Source organism: Papio anubis, chromosome 4 (assembly GCF_008728515.1).
Source record: "Papio anubis isolate 15944 chromosome 4, Panubis1.0, whole genome shotgun sequence".
Taxonomy (NCBI): Eukaryota; Metazoa; Chordata; class Mammalia; order Primates; family Cercopithecidae; genus Papio; species Papio anubis.
In genome coordinates, this window is record NC_044979.1 from 23,611,435 (window position 1) to 23,627,142 (window position 15,708).

At 39.6% G+C, this 15,708-nt stretch overlaps 2 protein-coding genes and 1 long non-coding RNA gene across 31 annotated transcripts in view; 1 reads left to right on the plus strand and 2 right to left on the minus strand.

Moving 5' to 3' along the window:
- AGBL3 (ATP/GTP binding protein like 3) overlaps positions 1-1,498 on the minus strand; it is a 148,624-nt gene extending 147,126 nt beyond the window's left edge. For 16 of the 20 annotated variants that reach the window (XM_021936293.2, XM_021936286.2, XM_031665902.1 and 13 more), the window contains exons 1-2: positions 993-1,488; positions 1-108 (exon numbers count right to left, since the gene is read on the minus strand). In XM_021936293.2, coding sequence (XP_021791985.2) covers positions 1-108; positions 993-1,091 — 207 coding nt within the window. In that variant the 5' untranslated portion in view covers positions 1,092-1,488. The other 4 variants (XM_021936288.2, XM_021936295.2, XM_021936287.2 and 1 more) reach the window with 4 other exon arrangements.
- Positions 1,488-15,708, plus strand: part of LOC110742911 — a 26,869-nt gene continuing 12,648 nt past the window's right edge. The window contains exons 1-2 of the long non-coding RNA XR_002521195.2: positions 1,488-1,863; positions 4,103-4,167. This is a non-coding gene — a long non-coding RNA (uncharacterized LOC110742911). The remainder of the gene's footprint in view (positions 1,864-4,102; positions 4,168-15,708) is intronic.
- The window catches only part of CALD1 (caldesmon 1), a 233,865-nt gene continuing 230,027 nt past the window's right edge, over positions 11,871-15,708 (minus strand). For all 10 annotated transcript variants that reach the window (XR_001901230.3, XR_001901231.3, XR_001901229.3 and 7 more), the window contains one exon: positions 11,871-14,190. Coding sequence is in view for 4 of the 10 variants with exons in the window: in XM_017957181.3 (XP_017812670.2) it covers positions 14,185-14,190 (6 nt within the window). In the remaining 6 variants the exon portion in view is untranslated. The remainder of the gene's footprint in view (positions 14,191-15,708) is intronic.

Consider the following 15,708-nt stretch of genomic DNA (forward strand, 5'->3'; position numbering starts at 1 on the left):
CGATTCATCTTCATCACTGATTGTTCTGTCTGAATAGTCTTCCTTTTCTGAATCTTCTGACATCTCTTCCAGTGTTTGACTTGAGATTTCTTGTAATACACGGGTAGGCTGTAAAACAATTTCTAAGGAAATTATTTGACAGCTTTTCTTTTCAAGCTGTGTTTACTACATTAAATGAGTACTCAAAAATATATTCAATTGTATTTAACAGTCACAACAGTCTTCTCTAAAAACTACAGTACAACTAATAACACCTTCAATTTCAGAGATTTAAAGGAATTTTCCACGACTATAAGAGACAACCACCACAATAAAAGACAAATCAAGTAAATCATTTAATTAAAAGGAATTTCCAGAGTATACAGCCAAATCATTCACATTTTATTATATTTACAATTGAATACTACACAGCAAGTTCAGAATGATACTGAGGCATTAAAAGATAATGAATTTTAAAAATTAGTCACTTTGTGAAATGTAGCAATATAATTTTAAGTTTTCTCCTTGATTTTCACTTGACCAAAAGTTCAAGTGACAAGACTTTACATTTTGATTATCATTCTGTAGATTCTGTTCTAATATTCATTTATATTATTCTTATTCTTAGAAATCTAAATAGCTACTAGAAGGTTGTATTGGTAATGACCACTACCATTCTATGTATCTTCCCATGTGGTTAATATTAAGACCAGGGAATAATCGAAATTTCTTGTCAAGTTCCCATCGTTCTTGAGAGACCAAAGGACTCGACAATTGCAAATCTATTGGTTTACGCCCCTCTCTACAGAAAGCGTGTTTTGCAGCGTGGACTACATATAAGTTAAGTTCAAGCTTTATGGCAAATCACTGCCAATGCCACGGAGCCGACTGTCTCATAGATGACACCTTCAGTCCTAAGAAACTGAAGTTTTTGCCTGGGCATCACAACTCCACATTTGGAAAACCCGACTGGCGTAAATTCCATTCCTTACAGGTGCACACGAAGCGCTGACCTGCTGCGGATACAGCTCTGGCCTCAGGAGAAGGCCCTTATTCACCGGCGCTCCGCGGGTGTCTTCCACCACTGCAGAGGAGGGCAGGTGCGGACGCATCCACGCTCAGCCGCGTCCCGACAGTACCAAGGCGTTTTTGGCGGGAGGCAGCATGAGGCCACAACTCTAGGATGAGGCCACAACTCTAGGCGGCCGAGTTCCTTCCCGCACTCACTCCTGGCCACCAGGGTGTGGGGAGGCGCTCATTTTCTGGGGCGCGCTCGCTTCCCGCAGGGGGCGCCCCGCCTTCCTTCTGCCTACCTCACCGTACCGTTGGGGCCGGCACCTAGATCCTGGCCGAGTCCTCTTGTCAGGCCAGTCGTCGCTTCCGTGCGGGGACAATATCTTGGGATCTAGCGGAGAACCCAGGGTCCAGCCGCTAGAAGGAATGCCACTACTGGAGATCCGCAGCCCCAGCCACGCCCCCAACTCTCGTCACCAGGCAACGGGTCCGCCCTCGCGAGACTTTGAGCAGCCCTCGGAGATCACCTACAACCAGTGCGGAGGAAAGGAGCCTGCGCAGATTTTGGCCCCGGGAAGTCGGAGCCCAGAACGTGCCGGGAACTTGGGGTGGGGAGCAGGGCGGTCAGAGAGGATGTCGGGGAGGCGTTGGGGTCTGTCGGAAGAATTTAGGAGCGTGGAAGGCCAGACAGCTAATAATTCCTAGTCGAAGTCTGCATCTTGACTGTTGCCTTAGAGGAGGCATGCTGGTTAGGACTGCGCTTTGGAGCCCACCTGACTTTTAACAGTGTAACAATGAACAAATTAATTACCTGGACTTCTTGGGTACAGTACTTGAAACTACGCCTTGGAGATGTTAGAATATTAAAAAGTACGTTCGTCTTGATTTTTATACAGACTGAGTTCCATTCTACACAGTTGTGTGATTAATTCTCTTTATTCAATTCGGAAAATGAGGCTTTTCTCCTTAAATACTACATGGAGAGTCATAGATGAACTAGGGTGAATTCTCAAAAATTATCAGCTCAGAGATTCTTTATAGCAATCGTCAGCTAGCATGTTTAACACTGTTTTCCTGATCACTGCAAATCACTATATGTAGTCTCATTTAATTAACAGACGTTATTCATGAACATCCCATATTGATTTTTTCCCTCATTTTTAGCTCTGCTGGGTAATGTAATCTATTTGGAACAGTTTTCCAAGTACAGCTGAAAAAAAGTCTAGATTTTGGTGATATAAGAATGTAAATAAACACTTTTCACAAAGCATTATATGCCATGAGATTCGTGATAATGTAGAAATGGAGATAATGAATGGCAACAAATTTGAAAGTAGAATAAAGGGCAAAGCACTATGGCTTAAGCATGGAAATGGGTTAATATAATTTCTTTGTATTTTGTAAGTTTCTGAAAATAGGTGTTTTGAGGTCAGCAGTTTAAAAGTCTGAACCTTCCAGGTTAGACCTTGGACAGAGAATATTAATAGAGTATATCTTAGATCAACCTCTTGAAAAGTCGCTCTTATAGTTGAACCTTGTTTTAGCCATACATAAGTCACTAAAAGTGACATGCACAGAGAAATCTTTATATATGTAATCTGTTTTTCTGTTGGGTTTTAGTCATGGCTGTAAGCCATAGGATGTCAGCTGCACAAGGTAAAACTGAGAAGTGATCTAACCAGGTTACACAAGAAATTAATGGCAGAGCTGAGAGACTTAAGTTTCATGATTTTTAGTCCAAATAGTTATATTATCACATATCAAGTAATCCATGGGAAGAAAAATGGTCTTAGTGCATAATTTTAAAACTTTAGGGTTTTTTTTTTTTTTTTTGAGACAGAATCTCACTTTTTCTGTTGCCCAGGCTGGAGTGCTGTGGTGCGATCTCAGCTCATTGCAACCTCCGCCTTTAGGGTTCAGGTGATTCTCATGCCTCCCGACTAGCTGGGACTACAGGCACCACTAATTTTTGCATTTTTTAGTAGAGATGTGGTTTCACCATGTTGGCCAGGCTGGTCTCGAATTCCTGGTGTCAAGTGATCTGCCTACCTCAGCCTCCCAAAGTACTGGGATTACAGACATGAGTCACCATTCCTGGCCAAAATCTTAGGAATTTGGCAAAACTTTGAAAATGATATTCATTCATTATTTTATTAACAATTTTTTTTCTTTTTAAAGACAGCTCTGTCACCCAGGTTGGAGTGTAGTGGCACAATCATAGCTCACTGCAGGCTCAAACTACTGGTCCCAAGGGATCCTCATGCCTTGGTGTAACAAATTTACAGGATGGTTGCTGCCTACTAGGGACAGTTCACTACTGCAAGGAAAAAAACCAGACATTTATTGTGGAGGTTACATTCTGGTGGGAGTAAACAAATAAACCAATGATGATAATAAAAATGATATCACTCAGACGATAACAGCTATGAAGAGAAATCAAGTAGGGGGAAAAAAGAGAATAGGGGGTGCTGGGGGTGGGGGGCCTTGCTAGGGTTGCTCTTTTAGATGGAATGGCCAGGGAAGGCCTCTCTGGCCAGGGAGTATTTGAGCAGAGGGATGAACCACAGGATGTCTTATGGGGAGACTCTGCCAGGCAGGGTAAGCAGCAAGTACATAGACTGAGAAGTCTGTGTTATGAACTGCAGTTGAGCCTTGAACAACTTGGGGGTTAGGGGTATCATCCTCTACATAGCTGAAAATCTGCGTATAACTTTTGACTCCCCAGAAACTTAACTACTGAGAACCTACTGTTGACTGGAACTCTTACTGATGACATAAACAGTCGATTAGCACATATTTTGTATGTTATATGTATTATGTATTGTGTTCTTACAATAAAGTAAGATGAAATGTTATTAAGAAAGTTATAAGGAAGAGAGTATATTTACTATTCATTAAATGTAAGTCATCGTAATGGTCTTCATCCTTGTCTTCACATTGAGTAGGCTGAGGAAGAGGAAGAGGAGGGGTTATTAACATTTTTTTTCTTTTTAAAGACAGCTCTGTCACCCAGGTTAGAGTGTAATGGAGTTGCTGTCTCAAGGGTGGCAGAGGTGGAAGAAAATCCCTGTATACTTGGACTCACATAGTTCAAACTCATGTTTTTCAGGGATCAGCTGTATACTAGGCAGTACTATTTAGCCGAAGCTTAGCTGGAATCAGTATCATTTTAAGGTAAGAGACTTCACAGGGATTTTTTACTTGCCCAAGTAAAATTGAAATGGTTTGCTTAAGCATCCACTTTTTTTTTTTTTTTTTTTTTTTTTAACTCTTCCTTTTTAACTTACTCTCCTATTCAAGACAGTAATATGTACTGGAAATGAAATAATTTGTCTTTAAGTTCATGTGGAAGTAAGGCCTAGAATAAACTTCTACCAAGGACTTTGTCTGAATTTTTGTTCCCCTTCCTTGTGATGTCACCAAAGAAGGTTACTGGACATGCTCCTTCTATTGCCAGCTTCTGCCTTTTGGGAAGGCAGCTTTACCCTTGTGGCAACTTTTTCTCCTCTTTTTTTTTTTTTTGAGTTTGATCTAAGACTGCAGTCTAAAAGGCAGTATAATAAAAAATAGAGTAAGAAAAGAGGAAAAGACAACCAAAACTCTTTAAGTGCCAACTGTGCCAAAAAGCACAATTACTTGTGTGGGAATCGGGAAGAAAGTTCGTTTTAGCAGGATGGCCAAAGGTAAGTTGTGTTAGGAGTATAATTTTGTGTAACTATATCATTTGGATCAGAATCAAAATAGAGTCATGAAAGAAAACTGACAAACAGAGCTGGAGAAGGCCATGAAAGAAGAGTCTTCACATTTGTGTGCTTGATAATGAAAAAGACTCCGTAACAACCACAACCTTACACGAGGGCCATCACAACCTTACAGAAAAGATACTTCTACAAGGACAGCTGCTCAGCAACTGCCTGGCTAACCTCAGACTGGCATCACTCTTGTTATTGATCTTTGTGGCTAAGGATAATCATTTTAAAAGCCAGTATGTAATCTTCCTCTTATTTTCTTTTAAAAATCTTTATCTTCCTTTACCTCCCTGACTATACACATAGTTTACTATGACATGCATATTCCGATTTGCAATGTTCCATTCCCAAATAAACGTCTTTTAGAGAGCCTGTCTCTGTTATTTAGGTTGACAATTGAGAGAGGCTTAAATGAATATATGAAGTGACTACGGCAAACAGTTACTTATGACATCATAGAACTCAGTAGTCTATGATCTTAGAGGTCTTGTAATTCGACTGAGGAAGCCATAGGAGGGCCTGGGAAGCCTGGGATAGTCTAGTAATTATCTTGGCCTTCTTCATACTATCTGGGTCTAGGATGACCTAGTACAGGGCCAAACCTCTTAAACTGTTTCCAAGCTCAGATCTTGAGACCTGTCTCAGCCAGTCAACTAACCAACACTCAGCTCAAGCGTCATTCACTTGATGGTGTCTTTTCTAGTTACTCTGTCATCGGCAGAATTAATTGTCTGTATTTGGGGGCTACGGTGAAGCTATCATTGCCCTTAGTGTTTGGAAATGAGTTAGTAAGAATGCCCCCTGCCTGCTCAACCGATAATAGATAGGATAAATCATCTCAAAAGAGAACGAATAGTTTCCCAGACTCTGAGTGAAATCTCATGACAAAAAACATGAAATTGTCTTTTCCTTCCGCCAAAATCTGCCCTAACTGTGCAATGGTGAAATTCCCTTTCCAGCTCAGGGCATGTTGGCTAGAGTTGGTAACTTTTCAGTTACTAAAACAGTATCATTTTGATATTTGAGATTTGATTCTGGTATTTGGCATTCGATTTGGCATTAAGAAGTTCATTTTTTAAAATTATACTTTAAGTTTTAGGGTACATGTGCACAACGTGCAGGTTTGTTACACATGTATACATGTGCCATGTTGGTGTGCTGCACCCATTAACTCATCATTTACAATAGGTATTTTTCTTAATGCCATCCCTCCCCTCTCCCACCACCTCCCGATAGGCCCCAGTGTTTGATGTTCCTCCCCCAGTGTCCAAGTGTTCTCATTGTTCAGTTCCCACCTATGAGTGAGAACATGCAGTGTTTGGTTTTCTGTCCTTGCAATAGTTTGCTCAGAATGATGGTTTCCAGCTTCATCCATGTCCCTACAAAGGACATGAACTCATTCTTTTTTATGGCTGCATAGTATTCCATGGTGTACATGTGCCACATTTTCTTAATCCAGTCTATCATTGATGGACATTTGGGTTGATTCCAAGTCTTTGCTATTGTGAATATTGCTGCAATAAACATACGTGTGCATGTGTTTTTATAGTAGCATGATTTATAACCCTTGGGTATATACCCAGTAAGAGGACGGCTGGGTCAAATGGTATTTCTCGTTCTAGATCCTTGAGGAATTGCCACACTTTCTTCCACAATGGTTGAACTAGTTTACAGTCCCACCAACAGTGTAAAAGTGTTCCTATTTCTCCACATCCTCTCCAACACCTGTTGTTTCCTGACTTTTTAATGATCGCTATTCTAACGGGTGTGAGATGGTATCTCATTGTGGTTTTGATTTGCATTTCTCTGATGGCCAGTGATGATGAGCATTTTTTTCATGTGTCTGTTGTCTGCATAAATGTCTTCTTTTGAGAAATGTCTGTTCATATCCTTCACCCACTTTTTGATGGGGTTGATTTTTTCATATAAATTTAAGTTCTTTGTAGATTCTGGATATTAGCCCTTTGTCAGATGGGTAGATGGCAAAATTTTTCTCCTGTTCCATAGGTTGCCTGTTCACTCTGATGGTGGTTTTTTTTTTCTTTTTTTGCTCTGCAGAGGCTCTTTAGATCCCATTTGTCTAGTTTGGCTTTTGTTGCCATTGCTTTTGGTGTTTTAGTCATGAAGTCCTTGCTCATGCCTATGTCCTGAATGACTCAGGAGCCAACTGCCTTGGGTCAAATATTCTGCCATTTAGCCATATGACTGTGGGCAAGTTTTTAAATTCTCTTTGATTCAATTTGTTTACCTGTCAAGGGGGGACAGTACAGTAGTGCCTGTCTTGTAGGGTTGTGAGGATTGGGTGAGTAACATATAAGTTCTAAGCACTTACCACTTACACGTTACATCAGGGAGCAGGTTAGAGCCACCATTCTCCTCAAGACATGGGGAAGTGGTTTTTAAAGTGTGGTCTGTGAGACCCTAGTTGAGAAACCCTAGTGAACTTGATAACTAATTTCTGTAATTTGAAAAAACCTCAAAGCACCCGTGTTACTAATGTTGGCAGGTGTGATGGTTAATACTGAATGTCAACTTGATTGGATTGATGGATACAAACTATTGATCCTGGGTGTATCTGTGAGGGTGTTGCTAAAAGAAATTAGCATTTGAGTCAGTGGTCTGGGAAAGGCAGACCCACCCTTAATATCTGGGTGGGGACAATCTAATCAGCTGCCAGCATGGCGAAAATATAAGCAGGCAGAAAAATGTGAAAAGAGAGACTGGCCTAGACTCCCAGCCTACATCTTTCTTCCATGCTGGATGCTTCCTGCCCTCAAGCATCGGACTCCAAGTTCGTCAGTTTTGGAACTCAGACTGGCTCTCCTTGCTGCTCAGCCTGCAGATGGCCTATTGTGGGACCTTGTGATCATGTGAGTTAATACTTAAAAAACTCCCCTTTATAGATTTTATATAAACTATTCCATTAGTGTGTCCCTCTAGAGAACCCTGACTAATACAGCAGGAACTAGACATATACAAGATAGCATTTCATTATTCTAATAAAAGCATGTTAGAATGAAAGAGTGCTAGGTAAGGTTGAAAACTGGTTAAGAAACTAATCGTGTGTTCTGTAGGATTGTGGTACTTTTGCATAATTTTTGGTATATTCAGTAAGAGAAGATTGAATTAAGGTTCCTTATCCAGGTAGAAATGACCCCTTGGGCCTTCCAAAATCTATTTTAATGAAACATTTTTTGAAAATCCTATTTCAAGATAGTAAAAGCCATCACTACTAAGAGCATGTCATGGCAAAACTCTGCTATTAAATCTGCATTGGAGGCCAGGTGTGATGGCTCATGCCTGTAATCTCAGCACTTTGGGAAGCCGAGGTGGGCAGATCACTTGAGGTCAGGAGTTCAAGACCAGCCTGGCCAACATGGTGAAACCCCATCTCTACTAAAAATACGAAATTTAGCTGGGTGTGGTGGCACGTACCTGTAGTCCAAGCTACTCAGGAGGCTGAGGCAGAAGAATCACTTGAACCTGGGAGGCGGAGGTTGCAGTGCAGGGAGCTGAGATGGTGCCACTGCACTCCAGCCTGGGCAACAGAGCAAGGCTCCATCTCAAAACAACAACAACAACTGGCATTAGAGTGATGTAAGAAGCCAGTGTTCTTTATGGAGCTGAGATTCAGGGCTGAGTTGATACATGAACTATAAATTTAGTAATACAAAATGTCACAAAACTAACCTCTTATAACTCTAGAAACTTAACAGAAATTGACAGCAGCACATCTAGCAAAGTTTATAAACTGAGTTGCTCATGAAATCATCTTATCGCTTACCAAGCACTGTTATGTGTAGTGGTACTGCGTACACTTCTGGGGGTATAAAAAACGTTCAGGCAAATATTTTTCTTCTTTGATTACCCCAGGCTGATGTATTCTCTCTTCCCTCTAAATGTTGACAAGTATATACTACATAATTCTTTGACAGTTATGTGCTAGAGCCTTGTGATACTTTATCTCTTAAATTCTTGAATTGTTACTCAGTATTTTGTAACTTTTCTCACCTTTACCATTGATCATTTATTTCCTTGTGAGAATACTAGAATTGTTCCACAGAGTGGAGCTAGGTGGCAATCTGTGTGAAGACCAGATAACTTTAAATTCACCTTAGTTTTAGGAGGCAGCTCTCTGAAGACCCAACCAAAGCTAGAAGTAGTTTACCTAGCCCTCATTCTTGGCAGTTAGCAGATTCTGACTTTTTTTCCTCTAGCCCAATTGTATTTCCAAAGATCTAGCTCAGCCTCTCAGCTGCCACTTGTAGATCAGCATATGCTCTGAGGCAGCAGCAGCCCCGGCATGAACAAGAAAGAAAAAGTCATATAGTACAGGTGGTGCATAGCTAGGATACTATTAAATACAAAGAGATCAGTAATTACATTAAATATGAAAGGACTAAATATTCCCGTTGAAACTCAGAGATCACCAGATTGGATTAAAACCCAAACCATGTGATTATTGTTAAAGACACGTATCTAAGACTAAAGGATATAAATGAAATTTAAGGGATGGAAAAAATAATATGATGCAAGCCCTAGTCAAAAGAAAGCCACCATAGTAATTTTAAGAATAGAAAAAAATAACTTTAAGGCAAATAACTTTTGCACAAATAGATGGTCACTTCATAGTGATCTTTAGCTAAAGATTTAGAATTATTATATCTTCCTAGTGAATTGAATATCTCACCTAAAAATAACCTTAAAATATGGAAAGCAAAATTAACAGAATTACAAGGAGAGATAGACAAATCCATAATCATAGTGGGAGCTTTTTCACTTTCCTTTCTCAGTAACAGATAAGGAAAAAATCAGTAGGATATAGAATATTAGGACATAATTAATAGACTTGACATAAATAGACACTGTACTAAAATCAAGACCTTGTTAGTTATCTGCTAATGCCAATGGAAGAACACAAATTTAGGATTGAGATCTTTTTTTCTTATCCATTCTTCCACTTGGAGCATACATACAAGCAAAGGTAGGAAAAAACCTTTAATACAGACCTGTTTTGACATCACAGAAGACACTAGTATGTTTTCAAGCTCTTATCCTGGATATACATATTGTAAAATTAATTTCCATTCACCTCTAATCTTACCAGTTTGGTATTGGTATTACAGATTGCATTCTTTCCATTGCTTAATTTTGCAAATCGATTTTGATAACAACTATATTATTGTCTATACTTATCACACTTCTTGTTAGGACACAGAAATAAAAATACTATTTTTTTTATAGTAACTTAGTTAATTGTGTCAATCTTGTAGGCAGGGTTGAGGGAACTGTTCAGGAGCTTCGAACTCACAGTTTAAAACCTTTATGAGAACTTCAGATTTCAGACCAATTAGTGCTACATAAATATGCAAAATTACCATGAAAAAATAACTTTGGATTCCCATGTAATCACCAGTGCCTTTCAAGTAGTAAGTATTCTACAAATGAATGGTTTATATTAAATGGGTGTTTCTATATAAGAGACACTACCTTTGAGAAAACAGTACTGCCCATCTTAGGAGCCAGAGGGCTGGTATGTGACAACATTGGCAATGAGAAGGACGATGGAGGGACAATCGATAGTTACTTTTTTTTGAGACAGGATCTTACTTTGTCACCTAGGCTGGAGCACAGTGGTGCTATCAGGGCTCACTGTGGCCTCGACCTCCTGGGCTCAAGTGATCCTCCTGCCTCAGGCTCCCGAGTATCTGGGACTACAGGTGTATGTCACCATGCCTGGCTTTTAAATTACTTTGTACAGAAAGGGATCTTGCTATGTTGCCTGGGCTGGTCTTTGTGGGTGGCAAGCAACCCAGGTGCCAAGGCAAGAGATCGAGGACACGAGCTGTTCCAGTATAATAAAATATATAAAATAAGTTATATTAGACATAGATCATAGATATGATTCTATATGAATATCATTAATCATTAGTTTTTAGCAATTACTCTTTACTCCAATATTATAATAATCCTTGCTCGACAATTATAACCTAGAAAAAACCAGGCCATACAGAGATAGGAGTTGAGGAGACATAGTGAGAAGTGACCAGAAGACAGCAGTGCGAGCCTTCTGTTATTCCCGGGCAGGGCCACCAGAGGGCTCCTTGGTCTAGCGGTAACGCCAGCTCTGGGGAGATGCCCGTTGCCAAGCAGACCGTGGTCTAGTGGTAGCGTCAGTGTTAAGGAAAAACATCCGCTACTTAGCAGACCGGGAAAGGGAGTCTGCCTTTCCCTGGAGAATAGAGAAGACTCTACTCCTCCACCTCTTGTGGAGGGTCTGACATCAGTCAGGCCCGCCCGCAGTTATCCGGAGGCCTAACCCTCTCCCTGTGATGCTGTGGTTCAGTGGTCACGCTCCTAGTCCGCCTTCATGTTCCAATCTGTACACCTGGCTCTGCCTTTTAGATTACAATAGCAAATTAGTGAAAGTTAAAAGTCTCCGATATGCAGAAATAATGGCGTAAGCTGTCTCTCTCTCTCTCCTTTCTTTCTCTCTGCCTCGGCTACCAGGCAGGGAAGGGCCCTCTGTCCAGTGGACACGTGACCCACGTGACCTTACCTATCATTGGAGATGGCTCACACTCCTTACCCTGCCCCTTTGTCTTGTGTCCGATAAATATCAGTGCAGCCTGGCATTCGGGGCCACTACCCATCTCCGCGTCTTGGTGGTAGTGGTCCCCCGGGCCCAGCTGTCTTTTTTTTTTTTATCTCTTTGTCTTGTGTCTTTATTTCTACAATCTCTCATCTCCACACACGGGGAGAAAAACCCACTGACCTTGTGGGGCTGGACCCTACAGGTCTTGAACTTCCGGGCTCAAGCAATCCTCCTGCCTCCCAAAGTGCTGGGATTACAGGCGTGAGCCACTGTGCCCGGACGATAGTTTCTTTTAGGAAGGATTTGCAAAATTCCTCTTCAACCTTTTCCATACATGTTTGGTCAGTTGTCAACATAAGACCAATTTTCTGTATTTCGTTAGATAATTTAAAAATATGAAAATGCTTTTCTTCTTTAAAGAGTGAAACCAAGACTCAACCTGAAATATAGGTTTTACTGTGCCATAATCTTTATTACAATAGACACACCTCTCACTATCAATATTGTACATAAAAATAAGTGAGGCAAAGACATTTTGCAGGAAGGAATTCCATTTATTGTGGATGCATTTTCACAATATATGTTTATTGGAGCGATCAATTATCAGTGAAAAATATGAAGTGTTTATAAAAGTTTTAGGAATGGCAGATTCACAGAACATGCTAGTCAGCTTGCAGTTTTACCTCATAAAGATAACAGAGAATTATAGTCAAACCAGTAAACAAGGAATTTACTTTTCAAAAGATTAAATCCAAACTGAACAAAATTCTACCCTAAAACTTAACTCCATCCAAATATTGGAATAAAAGTCAGCAGTGATACATTCTCTTCTGAACTTTAGATTTTCTAGAAAAATATATAACAGTGATCAGGAGAAGCTCTTGTTCAAAAGTACAGCAAAGCAATGTTACCTCACCATAGGCCTTAATTCAAACTTTGATCCATTTCACTCCAATGATGGGAGTCAATGCTACCTGGGACGTTTGTATTTGTAAATTCTGATTTAGCTTATTGTAGACTTGTGCCTACTCTGTCATGAGTGTTTGACTTCTGCATTCTTCATGGCTTTCCTTCCTTTGGCCTAGGTTTGCTAAAGCTAGAATATTCAACTGCTCTTGACAAACTTCTGAGGAAGATAGACTTTGTAACGCAGGGGTCACTTCTCATGCCAGCCCTGCCCTGATTAGCTCTTCTGAAGGAATACTGCAGATAAGAAAATAGTTATTTGGGAGGCTTCCTCAGTGTGGTAGGAATTGAGACTAACACAATTTTGGTTAAGTCCACTGAGGTATGAGTTTATATAACTCCACTGTACATATCCAGCTATACCAGAACATTTTTGCCAAGACACTGGAGGGCTCTTTCATTATCTACTGTGAAGAATAAAGACTTAGAGGCTATAATAAGATCTGGATTGTGTGTGTAAAAATCATGAGTTAAAAAAGACTTGGGGGAGAAAGTAAAACTAGTAGAAGTTACATATAATTTTGAAATTTCACCACATTGTCAACTTACTACAAGTACCAATGACAAATAAAGGTAGAAAAGTTTAATTTAAAGAAATGTTTCAGAGTATATAAAGATCAAAGTACTGTCATGACTCCTCAACACTGGATTTTGCTCACTTTACTTCTCTGCTTGCAGACATTTAGCCAAAGGTAGTCTTTGTGAGACTCATGGAATTTCAGTCTGTACAATATTGGCACTAAATTTCTTGTGTTTCAATTTTAGAAAAGGAAGAGACCTTATGACCTATTGTGAACTTCATTGTTTCTAATAAGTAGGCTTTGAGCTTGGTCGAGATGATAGCATTAATAAAATTCACACTGGACTTCAAGAATGCATTTAATTATAAACTAAATACTATGTCTTTTAGAAAATTTCAACTCCTTGTGACACTTCTAATCTCTCTTCTTTTCAATACTTTCTTCTTATAGGTCATCAGGCATTGAAAACATATTGATACCTATCTGCCATGTTTCTATTGGCAAATATGAAATATTAATATAATATTGTGATTCTTTAATTTTTCAAAAGCTGTGATATTGGCTAGTTACAATGACATACTACTAAATATAATAGTCTAGCACATAAAAAAGCATTCTACCATTAGTGTGTTTGTATATGTGTATGCACATTACATACATACATGAGTTATCTAAAATGTGGTTCAGGCTACTATCACTACTAAAGAAATCCACAAAACAACCAACCTAAAAAATCAGTACCACTGTCAGCTAACATAATAATGTAATTTAGATATGAATCATCAGCATGAAAAAAAGTAATACCTTAACAGTACATTTCCTTTTTTTTTTTTTTTTTTTTTTTTTAAAGACAACCATTACTGCAGTATTTCAAATCTGAAATGGGTTACTTTCAAAAAGTGTTACAATTGCCTACTAAGATAATTTCTTCCATGCTTTATTATAAAGTGCAGAAACAACATGACTTCTGTATTTAAAAAAACAAAAACTACGGTTCATTTTTCTAGATACTGCACACATTCCGCAGGCAATTTTAAACTTGGATCTTCTGTTGACTTCAGATGTGGTTGGTATCACTGTTCAGACACAGAGTTACGATGATCAGTAGAAAAGTCTCTATTTCACAGCATGGGTTTCTTTAGAAACAGGCTCCTGTGCAAAGGCAGTACTTTTACCATGAACATCTCTAGACTGTGATTATTAAATATAGTGATAATATACATGGGTTTATTGGGATATTGAAAAATAAAAGAAAATGAACCCAATTTAGTAAATCAACATAAATACAAAACAGAGCAAATTTGCCCTCTACAACTGAGCTCGTCCCGCGTCTTGAGCTTGGGTTCTTTCTTGAACTGTCTCAAACCTGCCAAGAGAAGAGAAGTTGAAATTGACAGCTTGCAGTGTGAAACTGACAGCCTGCAGTGTTTCAGGCAGACAGTTTTTAGAGTCTGAAGAAAAAGGAATAAAAGTATGGCAGGAATAAATATTTATGAAAGGGAGGATTATTACTGGCATTCCATTCAAATATGATCTTTTATTTTACTTTTTTTATTTTTTTGAGACAGAATCTTGCTCTGTCACCCAGGCTGGAGTGCAGTGGTGTGATCTCAGCTCACTGCAACCTCTGCCTCCCAGGTTCAAGCAATTCTCCCATCTCAGCCTCCTGAGTAGCTGGGGATTACAGGCGTGCACCACCATGCCTGGCTAAGTTTTGTATTTTTGGTAAAGACGAGGTTTCCCATATGTTGGCCAGGCTAATCTTGAACTCCTGACCTCTAGTGATCTGCCTGCCTCAACCTCCCAAAGTGCTGGGATTACAGTTGTGAGCCACTGCGCCCGGCTGGATCTTCTTTTATTTTATCCTTCCTTCTGATTTTTTTCACTTCCCTCTTCCTTTCTCCTTTATGTTCTCTTTTCCTATCTTAACCTTTCGCCTTGCTCATAGCATTTAGAGTCAAGTAAGTTGCTTTGTTTTTTTCATTTTTAAACTCTACCATAAGAGCCAAAAATCTAGTGTGTATTCTAGAACAGGCACAAGCGACTGAATAGCTCAGTGAGGGCCACATCAATGTATGATGGTGAAGGAGGATGTTTATCTTTAGTTTTCTCCCATTTTTAATCTAGCAATCTCTATTTTCTCCCTCCTATTCTTACACCCCTACCCCACAAGACTTACCTCACCTGTAGTCCTATTCTTATACCATTCTCTCCCCCTCAGCTAGTTGCTAAAATTTTTTGCCAAGCTATTAAGAAATCTTAAAGTGTTGTGAATTCAAATTTTCAAGGGTGTTCATTGTATTCATTTCTAAGGAATGACTGAGTAACAAGAAATGAGTTTGACATTTTGGAGCAAAAGAGCTACCTAATCTGCTACCTCATAAACTCAGTTCTGCGTCTGGTGGTTATATTATTACTAGTGTAGAAAGAGGTTAGTGGCATGTGAAAACTCACACTGTCACCCTCCTACCTTGTACTGCCTACATAACTAGTGCTACATAACTCCAGGGAGTACCATTCATGTTTGTATGTGAGTGGTGGTCTCTGAGTCTGACCATTTCACATCATCTTTGTTCTACTTTCCAGAGCTCTGGCTAGGAGGAATGTTATCCAGAGAGACTTCATTATACTGGTGACGATGGTCTATAGCCAGCTGGCATCCCCTTTTCAGGGACTCATTCTGGGACACACGGTGGTGTATGGAGAATGTCTTCCTGGGAACCTTTCCATGGGTTTGTGCTACTTACACCGCATGGCTGACAAACCTGCAATGCACTAATAGAATAGGCTAGAGTGGTCATAAAGGCTTAGGTCAACAAGCTCATTCTTTGTTTAAAAAATAACAAAAAAAAGTTCTTTTCTCCCCTGCCACCAAGAGAAAATT